Source organism: Haliotis rufescens, unplaced genomic scaffold (assembly GCF_023055435.1).
Source record: "Haliotis rufescens isolate VD_foot unplaced genomic scaffold, xgHalRufe1.0.p SCAF_3, whole genome shotgun sequence".
NCBI lineage: Eukaryota > Metazoa > Mollusca > Gastropoda > Lepetellida > Haliotidae > Haliotis > Haliotis rufescens.
In genome coordinates, this window is record NW_025964001.1 from 48,911,252 (window position 1) to 48,929,275 (window position 18,024).

The 18,024-nt window shown below is 38.7% G+C and overlaps 1 protein-coding gene across 1 annotated transcript; it reads right to left on the reverse strand.

Annotated features, from left to right (window-relative positions):
* Positions 1-1,696: 1,696 nt before the first annotated feature.
* LOC125384396 lies at positions 1,697-5,184 on the reverse strand. Its single transcript, XM_048403448.1, has 3 exons — positions 5,041-5,184; positions 4,001-4,654; positions 1,697-3,586 (listed from the first exon to the last, which is right to left on the reverse strand). Exons 1-3 carry the CDS (start codon positions 5,182-5,184, stop codon positions 1,697-1,699), a joined length of 2,688 nt encoding a protein of 895 aa, XP_048259405.1.
* Positions 5,185-18,024: the final 12,840 nt, after the last annotated feature.

Consider the following 18,024-nt stretch of genomic DNA (forward strand, 5'->3'; position numbering starts at 1 on the left):
CCATGCAGATTCCTCGTTTCAAAATATCCGGCTCGTCTGCAGCCTTAAAAGCGGCTGTTCAGTCATACTCAGTCAACATAATAAACAACAATATTAGCGCCAAATACCAGGTCCTAGCCCGGAAATATCCACTACTCCAATATCCCAAAGAATAATTAATTACCTTAATGAACACAAAATAAATAATCTCAAACAAAACAGTAAACAATCAAATATCTTAACCCCAAAACTTAAAATACCTAAGATAGACACAACACTAGTCAATACACTAAATATACAGTCTGACCCTAACATCGCTAAAACCACCACACTAGCATACATACACGAAAATTGTTAATTTCATAAGCACATGTAATGTGTGAATTGAAATTATAATTTCATTAATAAAACGAAGTACATATGTAGATGTGATAGCGGTGTCTTCATCTTCTCATGCTAAAAATAGGCCAAGTTCAAAGGTTACGATCTCGTGAAACAAGAGCGAGACCTAATTACCCATAAGCCCTTCTTCATTATGCCGAAGTGCTAAAAGAACAACTAAGAAAAGAGCTTCAATCAAACATTTATTTGGGATGTCCCAAATTAAGGTGACAAGTAACCCTAATGCGAACGCGAACTACAAAAACAGTCTCATCTGAGACTGCAACCGGACGGATAATCTTGGTCCAAGCTGGACATCTGGAATGTGGGAGTTTCAGCCAGGTCTCCTCCTAATGGCGTCCTCTGTAAAGAGATACAATTCAGTCAAAATACAAGCTAGGGAGGGAAATTCAAGGGTGGGGCTATCACATCTACTTCGTTTTATTAATGAAATTATAATTTCAATTCACACATTACATGTGCTTATGAAATTAACAATTTCACCACATAAAACTCCGTAGATGTGATAGCGGTGCTTTAAAGCTCTAGTTAAGTATTTTAAACTGGATTCCACATTCTTTAGTCTCCCTCAAGTAAAACTGCTTGAAAGTAGATGCTCTAGACCAGTTTCCCAGTTCTAAAATTTCAGTGATCGAAGCACCTTTAGTGTAAGCTTTTGATGTAGAAGCCCCCTGGACAGAGTGTGCTCTATACACTGTAACATTGATCCCTGCATCCTTCATCACATTAGTTACCCATCTAGCAACTGTAGCTGCGGATACAGGTTTGTGGGGTTTCACATAACTGAGTAATAACTTATCTCTATCCCCATCCTTTCTCCACAGGAGTGTGCGGTCAAGGTAGTCTCTGATACACTGCACTACACAGAGCAAAGGATTCTTAGGATAGGCTTGTATGGTCAACTTATGAGGTTCTGACCCAGGCTTAGAGACCTTTGTGGGCTTTGTCAAAAGAAAGACCACCTTGTCTCCCTTGTCAGATGTGAACTTTACGTTCATGGAAGTAAGTTCAGCTGCGCGACTTGCTGATGTAAGCATCAACAAAATAGCCAGTTTCTCTGTCAGATGCTTATCTGATAATTTACCATTTTCAGGCATATTACCAATATGGTCCAGGACCACGTCTACATTCCAAGTTTGGTGGTATCGAGGACATGGAGGTTTCTGATTGAAAATAGCTGTCATAAGTTTCTTGGTCAAAGGATGTTGACCAACTGGGTAGCCATGTATGTGGGGATGAAAAGCAGACAAAGCTGATCTGCTAGTGTTAACGGTTCTGTATTCAGATCCACTTTCATACATGTGGGTTAGATACTCTAGGATATGTTCCAAAGAGGCAGAAAAGGGATTGATTTGCCGTTCCACACACCAGCAAGACCACCTCTTCCAGGAGGAATTATAAGCTCCTTGCGTCCCTGGTCTCCACTGGTGTGACAAAAGCTCGGCAGTTTTTTGCGAAATGCCTCCTGAAGTGACCAGATTCCTGAAACCCTCCAGGCCGCTAATAGCAGTGCTACCAGAGGGTGTGTTTGACCTTGTGGTGATTCCAGCAAGTCGGCCCACACTGGTAGAAGTATTGGACACTCCACTGACATCTCCAACAGGACAGGGTACCACGCCTGGCCCTGCCACACTGGAGTTATCAAGGTCAGTTCTGCCCTCTCCCTCCTTACTTTCCACAGACATCTCCCGATCATGGAGAACGGGGGAAAGGCATAACCTCTCGCCCCCTTCCATTCCAACCGAAATGCATCTATGTAAGTTGCCTGGGGATCTGGTCTCCAACTGACATACTTCTCCAGTTGATGTGATAGGCGGGATGCAAAAAGATCTATCAAGTGAGGGCCAAGTCTCTGATTGCACTGGTTGAACACCTTGCGATTCAAGAGCCATTCGCTCGAATCTGCAAAATGGCGACTCTCCCAGTCTGCAATGATGTTCTCCTTGCCCGGTAGATACTGTGCTTCCAGAGTTATCTTTCTCTGGAGACAGAAGTCCCATATTTCTTTGGCTATTGTGTCTAGAACATGAGACTTTGTCCCCCCCTGACGATTCACATAAGAGACTGCTGTGCGGTTGTCTACCTGGACCAGAAGGGACATGCCTGACTGACTTTTGCAGAAACACTGAAGAGCCAGTAGAACTGCTTTCAGTTCGAGAGCATTGATATGGAATTTGCTCTCCTCCAGACTCCACCGACCTCCAGTCCGGTCTTGATTGCAAACTGCCCCCCATCCCAGATTGGTAGCATCTGTTTGTAATATCAGATCTGGGTGGATTGCTGAAATGGGTTTGCCGTTGAAGGTCGACAGATTGTCTACCCACCAGTGAATTTCTTGCACACACTTCCTGGAAAGTTTGATCCTGTGTTCGTAGCTCTGGTGTTCCAATAGTTCCCGTGATGATTGCATTTGTAGGAACCGGCAGTGTAACTGGGCTGGAACAATAGCTCTCATGGATGCTGAAAGCTTTCCCAACAAAGTGGCCAGTGTTCGAATCTTTACCACTGGTAGCTTCAGTATCCTGTGACATCTTTGAAGGATGTCTGTCACTTTCTTCTGGGGAAGTGTTAGAGTGAGACACTGAGAATCTATCTCGAAACCCAGGAAGTTGAGGTTCTGACACGGAACAAGAACTGATTTCTCTTTGTTGATAATGAAACCTAGGTTCTTCAAAAGATACAAGAGACTCTCTCGGCAACGAACTAGACTCTCTGGGCTGTGGGCAAAGAGAATCATATCGTCTAGGTATATGATCAACCGAATACCTGCTCTGCGTGCAATGCTTACCACAGGTTTCAGCAATTTGGTGAACGTCCGTGGAGCTGGCGCTAGGCCAAATGGAAGGCAGAGAAACTGAAACAATCGCCCTTTCCATTGAAAGCGGAGGAATTTCCTCTGGTGCCTGGCAATTGGGATGCTGAAGTATGCATCCTTCAGGTCCAGTTTGCACATATAAGCGTTTTCCTGAATGACATCCTTCAGGAGTGAAAGGCTTTCCATCTTGAAATGATTGTATGGAATGAAAGCATTCAGTTTTTTCATATTGAGTATTGGTCTCTGACCCCCGTCTTTTTTGGGAACTACGAACATGGGACTCAAAAACTGAGATTGAGAATCCTCCAGATTCACACCCGGAAGAATCTCTTCTATCGCCCCTTTCATCATCATGTTCCCAATCTCCTTGTCCAGTACAACCTGGTTCACCTGAGAAAGAGTTAACGGTGGAGGTGGTTTTCTCTGGATAGGCTTTTGAATGAATTCGATTTGAAAGCCCTGAACGGTCTGAAGAATCCATGGGTCTAGAGTAATTTTTGCCCAATTGGTGTAGAAATGTGTTATTCTGCCCCCCAAAATATTTTCCGGGAAAGGAATGCTTTCTAATTTTAGATCTTCTGTTTCTGGTAACATACTGTCTGGATGTTCTGGATTTTGAGCATTCAGATTCAAGGGACTTGAACTTATGCCGCGCTTCATGGCATCGGTATTTGTTGAAAGAGAGTGATACAAACCTATATGGTCTTAAGGATCTTCTTCTTTTGCCACCACGGTCTTTCCCTCCTCTCCTGGGATTGAAGGATGCCTGAACTCTGAATCCGCCCCCAGACGAACTGGGCTTACCTGAGGGCTCTCCATGAAAGGGCTGCTGCGAGAAAGGCTGGTTTCTAAAGAAATTAATCTTTTCTTAGGAGCCGAATGCCGCCCACCAAGAATATCCCTGGCCTTTTGCTTACGCTTCACCTCGGCGAGTAGCGTGTTGTAAAAGGGGTCTCCGAAGAGCTTCCCTTTAGCATCGGCAAAGGTACCCTCATACTTGTAAAGCAACTTTTTGGCTTTCTTTGGATCCTTAACCAGTTTGGATAAAATTGAAAGCCGCCTGTGGAAATTGATTGACAAGTTAGCTTGTCCCACAAGGCAGACTGACTTTTCTACAATGTCAAGAAGTTCATAAATGTCTAAATCAGGTGAAGCCTCCCTGTGTCTGATTTTGTCAAGATTACCCCATAAATGGGACAAAGGATCCATGACATTTAACATTCTCTTTTGAATAAACTGCAAAGAGAAATCTGTTTTTTTCTCAAATGACCTGTCCCGCGCTTCAAAAAGATCATCTAAATACCCATCCAGTTGGGGAGCAGTCAAACAATGCTCATCAGGTATGGGGTGATCATCAAGAATGTTCTCATTCAACACATTATCTTTTTTGAAGGTAGAGAACTGAGTATTGAGATGATTAGACAGATGGCTTGGCAAGGACCAAGAATCTGATTCTGCCTGTGTGATCGAAAAGGGACATATTCATCTACTGGTTCAGCTGAACCGGCCACAGTTACAGGACCATTTTCAGAGCGGGGTTTATCAAGTTTATTGATACAAACGTTTGAAAATCGACCTCTCTTTTGTGAGGGTTCGATATAGTCGTCCGCACCCGGCCCCGAAAACGTGCCAGGCGGATGATAACTATCAACCACATCGCACTCGTCACTATCAGTCGAACTGTCACTCGAACTTGACTCGCTCGAGCTAGACCAGTCTGAGATATCATGTTCAATCCTGTGGTTAATTCTCCTTTTTCTAGGAATCCTATAACCTTTAAGTAACTGATCTAGTTTGCCTGCGCTACTGACGCCCTGTGACGTACCCCGGTTAGTAGATCTAACCTTCGGACCCACGTGGTCGTCATCATGGCTCGTACTGGCCAGATTTAACGACACTTGACTGACTGCTCCACTTTCGGGAGGTTTGTCATGATCCCCTGAACCTTTGGAAGGTTGTTTGGGGATATTAGATTGAGTACTACTCATATTACTTTGTATATTCACCAAAAAAAATCTCCAGCAATATACGTACGTGTTATTAGCATGAGGCCATGATGAAGAAGGGCTTATGGGTAATTAGGTCTCGCTCTTGTTTCACGAGATCGTAACCTTTGAATTTGGCCTATTTTTAGCATGAGAAGATGAAGACACCGCTATCACATCTACGGAGTTTTATGTGGTGAAATTGGCCAAATTGGTGTCACATATACACAGACGGATCCTCAGATCCGATCTCCAAACACACAGGTTTCGGAGTCTACATTGCGCAACCAACTAACATCATCAAATCCTACCGACTCCCAAACAACAAATCCATATTCGTGGCCGAAGTAATGGGCATAGCCTCAGCCCTATACAACCAGCAATCTAAAAAAAAAAAAAAAAATCCTTATTCTAACCAACTCCCTCAGTGGACTTCAAGCCCTCAAAATTAAAAACACAAAAAACGCCCCAAACGAATAAACCAAATACTCAAAAGCTCAAACGACTTAACTATGGCAGGCAAACAAATAGACTTCATTTGGATCCCTGCCCACGTAGGAACCTTGTCAATGAAAACGCCGATAAAGCAGCCAAATTATCCCTTAAACTCCCAGAAATATCAAATCTCAAAATCAGAAATTAAAAGTGTCACTAAACAAAAAATCAACAAAAATATTTACCTAACCTCAAATAGCCAAATCAGAAAAGTTCTTAAAAAACCCTAACTTAACCAAAAATACTACACCCATCCAAAATAATCGATAGAATAATCACTAAACTACAAACAGGCCACACCAAACTAAATAACCACCTTAAAATAGCTAAACTGCACGCAACAGGAACCTGCCCACACTGTAAACAACAAGAAACACCAGAACACGTACTCATTCACAAACACACCAAACCACACTACAAACCACCCTAAATCTTAATACTGCACTTACTCTAGAATCAATCCTAAATCCACAGAATATATTAGAAAAATTCAAAGCCTAAGGCATATACTAATTAAAACAGGACTAATTAGTCTAATCTTAACCCCAATTAGACTAATAAAACCAAAATCACTTAAACTAACAAACCATCCACCACACACAGCTCCCTTTGTTCGCCCCTTACCCACTCTTGGCATTCATTACAAATCTCAAAATTACTATATAAGCAATATATAATTATCAAAAACAATTTGGATACATTAATCACCATGATCTTTTTAATATTGTTGATGCTATGATTTCACCAATCCTATGTTATGGATCAGAGATCTGGGGAACCAGCTACTGTAACATTATTGAGAGTGTCCATAACAGATTCTAAGTAAATAAGTTCTCCAACAACATCATCTGTTAGTTTCAATGTTGGAGGAAGAAGGTGGTAGAGGTGTGTTTATATCTACTCATATCCCTGGTGTATTTGCTCTTTTATTTGCTGATGATGTGTCATCCGTCTCTGATACTGCTCTACAGCTTCAAAAGAAAATAAAAACCCTGGAGAAATTCTGTGATGATATTGGCATGAAAGTCAACCTGAATAAGACTAAAATAATAGTATTTCGGAATGGAGGTCCTCTTCGCAGTTATGAAAAGTGTTTTTTTGCATGGTCAACAGATAGAAGCTGTCAACATGTACAGATATTTAGGAATTATTTTCTCACCAAAGTTATTTTGGACCAAGGCCCAAGCATGTCTATCAGCCCAGGCAAGGACAGCACTTCTATCAATATATAATTATCAAAAACAATTTGGATACATTAATCACCATGATCTTTTTAATATTGTTGATGCTAGGATTTCACCAATCCTATGTTATGGTTCAGAGATCTGGGAAACCAGCTACTGTAACATTATTGAGAGTGTCAATAACAGATTCTGCAAATCCTTTTTGAAAGTTAATAATTATAAGTTCACCAACAACAACATGGTTCTAGGAGACTGTGGTAGGATCCCCCTACAGTATAACTACATGTCAAGAGCAGTCAAGTACTGGTGCAGACTAATTCAGATGGAACACAGGCTACCCATCCAAGCTTATTATATACTAAAATCTCTTGATGATAATGGTAAAATTACATGGGCATCACATATTAGAATGATTTTATTCCAGTTTGGATTTGGTTTTGTTTGGCTAAGCCAAGACATTGGTAATATTCAACATTTCATGACAGATTTTAAACGAAGATTTTACAACTGCCTCACTCAAAATTTGCACTTTTACCTGACATCATCAACGAAATGCAATTACTACTCACAGTTCAAGTCATTACTTAATGTGGAATCATATATTACTTGTGATATGTCTTCTCACCAACGTAGACTTATAGCCATGTTCCGGTGTAATAATTTCAGACTTGCTGTTGAACTGGGGCGTCACAACAACATCCCATATAATGAACGTGTCTGCACTTTCTGTTTTTCAAAGGGACATAACCATGTTGAAGATCAATTCCATGTTCTTATGATTTGTGACCAGTATTCTAGAGCAAGGAGAAACTCTTTTCCCAAGCGTCTCGTTAACCCTCCCTCTATTGAGAATTTTATAAGACTTATGTCAGCTGAAAACGAACAAATTATAAAAGGCTTAGGTAAATTTAGCTTCCAAGTCATGAACATCAAACGGAAACACAGTGTTGAACGGTGAATCATTATTAATACTCAGCATGCAAATATATATACAGTATATTTCCATTGTATTATGGGCCAGTGGCCTGAAGTACCGAATAAACTTTTCTGTCTGTCTGTCTGTGTCTGTCTGTCATGATTTGAGAGCGGCATCAGTGACAATACACAGGTGGTCAGCTGGGTGAGGTATGGTAATAGTTTGACTGGAGGCCAGTTCTGGTTTGGCGAATACCCCTCGTGTCTCAAGTTCATCAAACTTTGCTTGTCACATGTCCATCATTTCTTTATAATACTGTAGTAAACGGCTTTCCATTGAGGGGGAAGTGTCGGTCCAATCTTAACCACAGCTTTTATGTCTCGGCGTACTCCATCGTACTTGTAGATTGAAGGGTTAACACATCATCAAACTCTTCATGGAGGGAGGTAATCCTTTAACGCATGTCATCAGGAAGGATGGAGTCTGGGTCTTTCAAGACACACTTGGAAAAAGATCTGGAGGTACCTGCAGTTGGTGGAGGGTATAGTTTCTTCATCACAGGATGTGAATGCCCTGCAGGAGTGGTCTCACTTGACAAAAGTACTCATGATTCTTAAGTGTGACTTCATTGTCAGTTGTGTTTGCAATCCTAATTACGTGACCAATAGACGTCACATCCTGACATAGGGACCATGGTTTTGAGATTGGAACCCACATGTTGCTAGGACTGTCCACTCTTATCTAGGTTCCAGACCCCGATGTAAGTCAGATGGGGTATCGAGTGGAAGACTCGCATCAATATAGTCCCCGGGGAGTATGATTGTCTGTCTGGATGGGGCTATCAGGACGAAGGCCCAAGTACGTCAGATGGAAGCACGTGTGTCAAATTGCTGGCCATAGTAGATGACCTTGGATCCTCCAATGACGATTTGGTTCTTGGCTGGTCCAGCCACAATGTTGTTTTGGCTTGAGGAATGGATTTCCTTCAAGAACATCTTCATCCAGCTGTTTCACAACAAGATCATCTAGTTGCATGACCGAGAGAACACTGGTGTCTTGTAAACATTACTTCTTACCTATAAATTTCACCTTCAGTCTAAAATACAAAAACTTGCAATTCACTGTTCACTGTTCACGATACCAGAGTATTGCTTTCAAATCATCAAAATCAATCAAATTTTGTTTAGTCCCCATATTATTTGCGCAGTGTCCACAGATGTTCAAAAGTCTATTTTGAGCCTAAAATTTGAAATTTTAAGAAGTGTGCAAATTCTTGCCAGAATTGTAAATTTTCAGCTCCCCCCCGGGGTGGTCAAAACCATCAAAATCGGACAATTTTTTTGATTCCCAATATCATTTGCACAGTGTCCACAGATGTTCAAAAGTCTTTTTTGAGCCTAAAATTTGGAATTTTAAGAAGTGTGCAAATTCTTGCCAGAAATGTAAACTTTCACCACCCTTCGGTGGTCAAAATCATCAAAATCGGATAAATTTTGTTTAGTCCCCATTTTATTTGCGCAGTGTCCACAGATGTTCAAAAGTCTATTCTGAGCCTAAAATTTGGAATTTTAAGAAGTGAGCAAATTCTTTCAAGAATTGTAAATTTTCACCACCCTGGGATGGTCAAACCATCAAAATCGGATAAAAACTTTTAAGTCCCCATATCATTTGCGCAGTGTCTACAGATGTTCAAAAGTCTATTTTGAGCCTAAAATTTGGAATTTTAAGATGTGAGCAAATTTTCGCCAGAATTGTAAATTTTCATCACCCTCGGGGTGGTCAAAATCATTAAAATCGGACAAATTTTGTTTAGTCCCCATATCATTCCTGCAGTGTCTACAGATGTTCAAAAGTCTATTTTGAGCCTAAAATTTGAAATTTTAAGAAATGAGCAAATTCTTGCCAGAATTGTAAATTTTCAGCTCCCCCAGGGTGGTCAAAACCATCAAAATCGGACAATTTATTTTATTCCCAATATCATTTGCACAGTGTCCACTGATGTTCAAAAGTCTATTTTGAGCCTAAAATTTGGAATTTTTAGAAGTGTGCAAATTCTTGCCAGAAATGTAAACTTTCACCACCCTGGGGTGGTCAAAATCATCAAAATCGGACAAATTTTGTTTAGTCCCCACATCATTTGCGCAGTGTCCACAGATGTTCAAAAGTCTATTTTGAGCCTAAAATTTGGAATTTTAAGAAGTGAGCAAATTCTTGCCAGAATTGTAAATTTTCAGCTCCCCCGGGGTGGTCAAAACCATCAAAATCGGACAAATTTTCTTTAGTCCCCATATCATTCCTGCAGTGTCTACAGATGGTCAAAAGTCTTTTTTCAGCCTAAAATTTGGAATTTTAAGAAGTGTGCAAATTCTTGCCAGAATTGTAAATTTTCACCACCCTGGGGTGGTCAAAATCATCAAAATCGGACAAATTTCTTTAGTCCCCATATCATTCCTGCAGTGTCCACAGATGTTTAAAAGTCTATTTTGAGCCTAAAATTTGGAATTTTAAGAAGTGAGCAAATTCTTGCCAGAATTGTAAATTTTCACCACCCTGGGGTGGTCAAAATCATCAAAATAGGACAAATTTCTTTAGTCCCCATATCATTCCTGCAGTGTCTACAGATGGTTAAAAGTCTATTTTGAGCCTAAAATTTGAAATTTTAAGAAATGAGCAAATTCTTGCCAGAATTGTAAATTTTCAGCTCCCCCGGGATGGTCAAAACCATCAAATTCGGACAATTTTTGTTTAGTCCCCATATCATTTGCGCAGTGTCCACAGATGTTCAAAAGTCTATTTTGAGGCTAAAATTTGGAATTTTAAGAAGTGAGCAAATTCTTGCCAGAATTCTAAATTTTCAACTCCCCGCGGTGGTCATAATCATTAAAATCGGATAAAAAGTTTTTAGTCCCCATATCATTTGCGCAGTGTCCACAGATGTTCAAAAGTCTATTTTGAGCCTAAAATTTGGAATTTTAAGATGTGAGCAAATTTTCGCCAGAATTGTAAATTTTCATCACCCTCGGGGTGGTCAAAATCATTAAAATCGGACAAATTTTGTTTAGTCCCCATATCATTCCTGCAGTGTCTACAGATGTTCAAAAGTCTATTTTGAGCCTAAAATTTGAAATTTTAAGAAATGAGCAAATTCTTGCCAGAATTGTAAATTTTCAGCTCCCCCAGGGTGGTCAAAACCATCAAAATCGGACAATTTATTTTATTCCCAATATCATTTGCACAGTGTCCACTGATGTTCAAAAGTCTATTTTGAGCCTAAAATTTGGAATTTTTAGAAGTGTGCAAATTCTTGCCAGAAATGTAAACTTTCACCACCCTGGGGTGGTCAAAATCATCAAAATCGGACAAATTTTGTTTAGTCCCCACATCATTTGCGCAGTGTCCACAGATGTTCAAAAGTCTATTTTGAGCCTAAAATTTGGAATTTTAAGAAGTGAGCAAATTCTTGCCAGAATTGTAAATTTTCAGCTCCCCCGGGGTGGTCAAAACCATCAAAATCGGACAAATTTTCTTTAGTCCCCATATCATTCCTGCAGTGTCTACAGATGGTCAAAAGTCTTTTTTCAGCCTAAAATTTGGAATTTTAAGAAGTGTGCAAATTCTTGCCAGAATTGTAAATTTTCACCACCCTGGGGTGGTCAAAATCATCAAAATCGGACAAATTTCTTTAGTCCCCATATCATTCCTGCAGTGTCCACAGATGTTTAAAAGTCTATTTTGAGCCTAAAATTTGGAATTTTAAGAAGTGAGCAAATTCTTGCCAGAATTGTAAATTTTCACCACCCTGGGGTGGTCAAAATCATCAAAATAGGACAAATTTCTTTAGTCCCCATATCATTCCTGCAGTGTCTACAGATGGTTAAAAGTCTATTTTGAGCCTAAAATTTGAAATTTTAAGAAATGAGCAAATTCTTGCCAGAATTGTAAATTTTCAGCTCCCCCGGGATGGTCAAAACCATCAAATTCGGACAATTTTTGTTTAGTCCCCATATCATTTGCGCAGTGTCCACAGATGTTCAAAAGTCTATTTTGAGGCTAAAATTTGGAATTTTAAGAAGTGAGCAAATTCTTGCCAGAATTCTAAATTTTCAACTCCCCGCGGTGGTCATAATCATTAAAATCGGATAAAAAGTTTTTAGTCCCCATATCATTTGCGCAGTGTCCACAGATGTTCAAAAGTCTATTTTGAGCCTAAAATTTGAAATTTTAAGAAGTGAGCAAATTCTTGCCAGAATTGTAAATTTTCAGCTCCCCCCCCGGGGTGGTCAAAACCATCAAAATCGGACAATTTTTTTGATTCCCAATATCATTTGCACAGTGTCCACAGATGTTCAAAAGTCTTTTTTGAGCCTAAAATTTGGAATTTTAAGAAGTGTGCAAATTCTTGCCAGAAATGTAAACTTTCACCACCTTTCGGTGGTCAAAATCATCAAAATCGGATAAATTTTGTTTAGTCCCCATATTATTTGCGCAGTGTCCACAGATGTTCAAAAGTCTATTCTGAGCCTAAAATTTGGAATTTTAAGAAGTGAGCAAATTCTTTCAAGAATTGTAAATTTTCACCACCCTGGGATGGTCAAACCATCAAAATCGGATAAAAACTTTTAAGTCCCCATATCATTTGCGCAGTGTCTACAGATGTTCAAAAGTCTATTTTGAGCCTAAAATTTGGAATTTTAAGATGTGAGCAAATTTTCGCCAGAATTGTAAATTTTCACCACCCTCCGGGTGGTCAAAATCATTAAAATCGGACAAATTTTGTTTAGTCCCCATATCATTCCTGCAGTGTCTACAGATGTTCAAAAGTCTATTTTGAGCCTAAAATTTGAAATTTTAAGAAATGAGCAAATTCTTGCCAGAATTGTAAATTTTCAGCTCCCCCAGGGTGGTCAAAACCATCAAAATCGGACAATTTATTTTATTCCCAATATCATTTGCACAGTGTCCACTGATGTTCAAAAGTCTATTTTGAGCCTAAAATTTGGAATTTTTAGAAGTGTGCAAATTCTTGCCAGAAATGTAAACTTTCACCACCCTTCGGTGGTCAAAATCATCAAAATCGGACAAATTTTGTTTAGTCCCATATCATTTGCGCAGTGTCCACAGATGTTCAAAAGTCTATTTTGAGCCTAAAATTTGGAATTTTAAGAAGTGAGCAAATTCTTGCCAGAATTGTAAATTTTCAGCTCCCCCGGGGTGGTCAAAACCATCAAAATCGGACAAATTTTCTTTAGTCCCCATATCATTCCTGCAGTGTCTACAGATGGTCAAAAGTCTTTTTTGAGCCTAAAATTTGGAATTTTAAGAAGTGTGCAAATTCTTGCCAGAATTGTAAATTTTCACCACCCTGGGGTGGTCAAAATCATCAAAATAGGACAAATTTCTTTAGTCCCAATATCATTCCTGCAGTGTCTACAGATGGTTAAAAGTCTATTTTGAGCCTAAAATTTGAAATTTTAAGAAATGAGCAAATTCTTGCCAGAATTGTAAATTTTCAGCTCCCCCGGGATGGTCAAAACCATCAAATTCGGACAATTTTTGTTTAGTCCCCATATCATTTGCGCAGTGTCCACAGATGTTCAAAAGTCTATTTTGAGGCTAAAATTTGGAATTTTAAGAAGTGAGCAAATTCTTGCCAGAATTCTAAATTTTCAACTCCCCGCGGTGGTCATAATCATTAAAATCGGATAAAAACTTTTTAGTCCCCATATCATTTGCGCAGTGTCCACAGATGTTCAAAAGTCTATTTTGAGCCTAAAATTTGAAATTTTAAGAAGTGAGCAAATTCTTGCCAGAATTGTAAATTTTCAGCTCCCCCCCGGGGTGGTCAAAACCATCAAAATCGGACAATTTTTTTGATTCCCAATATCATTTGCACAGTGTCCACAGATGTTCAAAAGTCTTTTTTGAGCCTAAAATTTGGAATTTTAAGAAGTGTGCAAATTCTTGCCAGAAATGTAAACTTTCACCACCTTTCGGTGGTCAAAATCATCAAAATCGGATAAATTTTGTTTAGTCCCCATGTTATTTGCGCAGTGTCCACAGATGTTCAAAAGTCTATTCTGAGCCTAAAATTTGGAATTTTACGAAGTGAGCAAATTCTTTCAAGAATTGTAAATTTTCACCACCCTGGGATGGTCAAACCATCAAAATCGGATAAAAACTTTTAAGTCCCCATATCATTTGCGCAGTGTCTACAGATGTTCAAAAGTCTATTTTGAGCCTAAAATTAGGAATTTTAAGAAGTGAGCAAATTTTCGCCAGAATTGTAAATTTTCACCACCCTGGGGTGGTCAAAATCATCGAAATCGGACAAATTTTGTTTAGTCCCCATATCATTCCTGCAGTGTCCACAGATGTTTAAAAGTCTATTTTGAGCCTAAAATTTGGAATTATAAGAAGTGAGCAAATTCTTGCCAGAAATGTAAATTTTCACCACCCCGGGGTGGTCAAAATCATTAAAATCGGACAAATTTTGTTTAGTCCCCATATCATTCCTGCAGTGTCTACAGATGTTCAAAAGTCTATTTTGAGCCTAAAATTTGAAATTTTAAGAAATGAGCAAATTCTTGCCAGAATTGTAAATTTTCAACAACCCAGGGTGGTCAAAACCATCAAAATCGGACATTTTTTTTTCTTCCCCATATCATTCCTGCAGTGTCCACAGATGATTAAAAGTCTATTTGGAGCCTAAAATTGGAAATTTTAAGAAGTGAGGAAATTCTTGCCAGAAGTGTAAATTTTCACCACCCTGGGGTGGTCAAAATCATCAAAATCGGACAAATTTTGTTTAGTCCCCATATCATTTCTGCACTGTCCACAGATGTTCAAAAGTCTATTTTGAGCCTAAAATTTAAAAAATTTAATAAGTGTGCAAATTCTTCCCAGAAGTGTAAATTTTCACCACCCTGGGGTGGTCAAAATCATCAAAATCGAACAAATTTTGTTTAGTCCCCATATCATTTGCGCAGTGTCCACAGATGTTCAAAAGTCTATTTTGAGCCTAAAATTTGGAATTTTAACAAGTGAGCAAATTGTTGCCAGAATTGTAAATTTTCAAAAACCCAGGGTGGTCAAAACCATCAAAATCGGACAATTTTTTTGATTCCCCATATCATTTGCACAGTGTCCACAGATGATTAAAAGTCTATTTGGAGCCTAAAATTTGGAATTTTAAGAAGTGAGGAAATTCTTGCCAGAAGTGTAAATTTTCACCACCCCGGGGTGGTCAAAATCATCAAAATAGGACAAATTTTGTTTTGTCCCCATATCATTTCTGCACTGTCCACAGATGTTCAAAAGTCTATTTTGAGGCTAAAATTTGGAATTTTATGAAGTGAGCAAATTCTTGCTAGAATTGTAAATTTTCAGGTCCCCGGGATGGTAAAAACCATCAAAATCGGACGATTTTTTTTCTTCCCCATATCATTCCTGCAGTGTCCACAGATGATTAAAAGTCTATTTTGAGCCTAAAATTTGGAATTTTAAGAAGTGAGCAAATTCTTGCCAGAATTGTAAATTTTCACCATCCGAAGTGGTCAAAACCATCAAAAGCGGACAATTTTTTTCTTCCCCATATCATTCCTGCAGTGTCCACAGATGATTAAAAGTCTATTTGGAGCCTAAAATTGGAATTTTAAGAAGTGAGCAAATTCTTGCCAGAAGTGTAAATTTTGGACACCCCGGGGTGGTCAAAATCATCAAAATAGGACAAATTTTGTTTAGTCCCCATATCATTCCTGCAGTGTCCACAGATGTTCAAAAGTCTATTTGGAGCCTAAAATTGGAATTTTAAGAAGTGAGCAAATTCTTGCCAGAAGTGTAAATTTTCACCACCCTGGGGGGGTCAAAATCATCAAAATCGGACAAATTTTGTTTAGTCCCCATATCATTTGCGCAGTGTCCACAGATGTTCAAAAGTCTATTTTGAGCCTAAAATTTGACATTTTAAGAAGTGAGCAAATTTTTGCCAGAATTGTAAATTTTCAGCTCCCCTGGGTGGTCAAAACCATCAAAATCGGACAAATTTCTTTAGTCCCCATATCATTCCTGCAGTGTCTACAGATGGTTAAAAGTCTATTTTGAGCCTAAATTTGAAATTTTAAGAAATGAGCAAATTCTTGCCAGAATTGTAAATTTTCAGCTCCCCCGGGATGGTCAAAACCATCAAATTCGGACAATTTTTTTTATTCCCAATATCATTTGCACAGTGTCCACAGATGTTCAAAAGTCTATTTTGAGCCTAAAATTTGGAATTTTAAGAAGTGAGCAAATTCTTGTCAGAAATGTAAATTTTCACCACCCTCGGGTGGTCAAAATCATCAAAACCGGACAAATTTTGTTTAGTCCCCATATTATTTGCACAGTGTCCACAGATGTTCAAAAGTCTATTTTGAGCCTAAAATTTGGAATTTTAAGAAGTGAGCAAATTCTTGCCAGAAGTGTAAATTTTCGACACCCCGGGGTGGTCAAAATCATCAAAATAGGACAAATTTTGTTTAGTCCCCATATCATTCCTGCAGTGTCCACAGATGTTCAAAAGTCTATTTGGAGCCTAAAATTGGAATTTTAAGAAGTGTGCAAATTCTTGCCAGAATTGTACATTTTCACCACCCTGGGGTGGTCAAAACCATCAAAATCGGACAAATTTTGTTTAGTCCCCATATCATTTGCGCAGTGTCCACAGATGTTCAAAAGTCTATTTTGAGCCTAAAATTTGACATTTTAAGAAGTGAGCAAATTCTTGCCAGAATTGTAAATTTTCAGCTCCCCTGGGTGGTCAAAACCATCAAAATCGGACAATTTTTTTTATTCCCAATATCATTTGTGCAGTGTCCACAGATGTTCAAAAGTCTATTTTGAGCCTAAAATTTGGAATTTTAAGAAGTGAGCAAATTCTTGCCAGAATTGTAAATTTTCACCACCCCGGGATGGTCAAAATCATCAAAATCGGAGAAATTTTTTTTAGTCCCCATATCATTTGCACAGTGTCCAGATATGTTCAAAAGTCTATTTTGAGCCTAAAATTTGGATTTTTAAGAAATGTGCAAATTCTTGCAAGAAATATAAATTTTCACCACCCTGGGGTGGTCAAAATCGTCAAAATAGGATAAATTTTGTTTAGTCCCCATATCATTTGCGCAGTGTCCACAGATGTTCAAAAGTCTATTTTGAGCCTAAAATTTGGAATTTTAAGAAGTGAGCAAATTCTTGCCAGAAGTGTAAATTTTCACCATCCGGAGTGGTCAAAACCATCAAAATCGGACAATTTTTTTTATTCCCCATATCATTCCTGCAGTCTCCACAGATGATTAAAAGTCTATTTGGAGCCTAAAATTTGAAATTTTAAGAAGTGAGGAAATTCTTGCCAGAAGTGTAAATTTTCACCACCCTGGGGTGGTCAAAATCATCAAAATCGGACAAATTTTGTTTAGTCCCCATATCATTTCTGCACTGTCTACAGATGTTCAAAAGTCTATTTTGAGCCTAAAATGTGTTTTTTTTAGAAGTGTGCAAATTCTTCCCAGAAGTGTAAATTTTCAGCTATCCCGGGTGGTCAAAACCATCAAAATCGGACAATTTTTTTTATTCCCAATATCATTTGCACAGTGTCCACAGATGTTCAAAAGTCTATTTTGAGCCTAAAATTTGGAATTTTAAGAAGTGTGCAAATTCTTGCCAGAAATGTAAACTTTCACCACCCTGGGGTGGTCAAAATCATCAAATCGGACAAATTTTGTTTAGTCCCAATATTATTTGCGCAGTGTCCACAGATGTTCAAAAGTCTATTTTGAGCCTAAAATTTGGAATTTTAAGAAGTGAGCAAATTCTTGCCAGAATTGTTAATTTTCACCACAATGAAAACAATGAAAATCGGAGAAATTTTTTTTAGCCCGCATATCATTTGCACAGTGTCCACAGATGTTCAAAAGTCTATTTTGAGCCTACAATTTGGTATTTTAAGAAGTGAGCAAATTCTTCCCAGAATTGTAAATTTTCACCACCCTGGGGTTGTCAAAATCATCAAAATCGGATAAATTTTCTTTAGTCCCCATATCATTCCTGCAGTGTCTACAGGTGTTCCAAAGTCTATTTTGAGCCTAAAATTTGGAATTTTAAGAATTGAGCAAGTTTTCGCCAGAATTGTAAATTTTCACCACCCCGGGGTGGTCAAAATCATCAAAATAGGACAAATTTTGTTTAGTCCCCATATCATTCCTGCAGTGTTTACAG

Bases quoted from the DNA above. Each gene is read 5' to 3' on its own strand.
- LOC125384396 (XM_048403448.1), bottom strand. From the start codon at position 5,184: ATGAGTAGTACTCAATCTAATATCCCCAAACAACCTTCCAAAGGTTCA. The intron at 4,655-5,040 runs GTTAGATCTACT...TCGATCACACAG, and splicing joins ACGACCACGTGGGTCCGAAG to GCAGAATCAGATTCTTGGTC. The intron at 3,587-4,000 runs GTAAGCCCAGTT...ACTCTTTCTCAG, and splicing joins CTTTCATGGAGAGCCCTCAG to GTGAACCAGGTTGTACTGGA.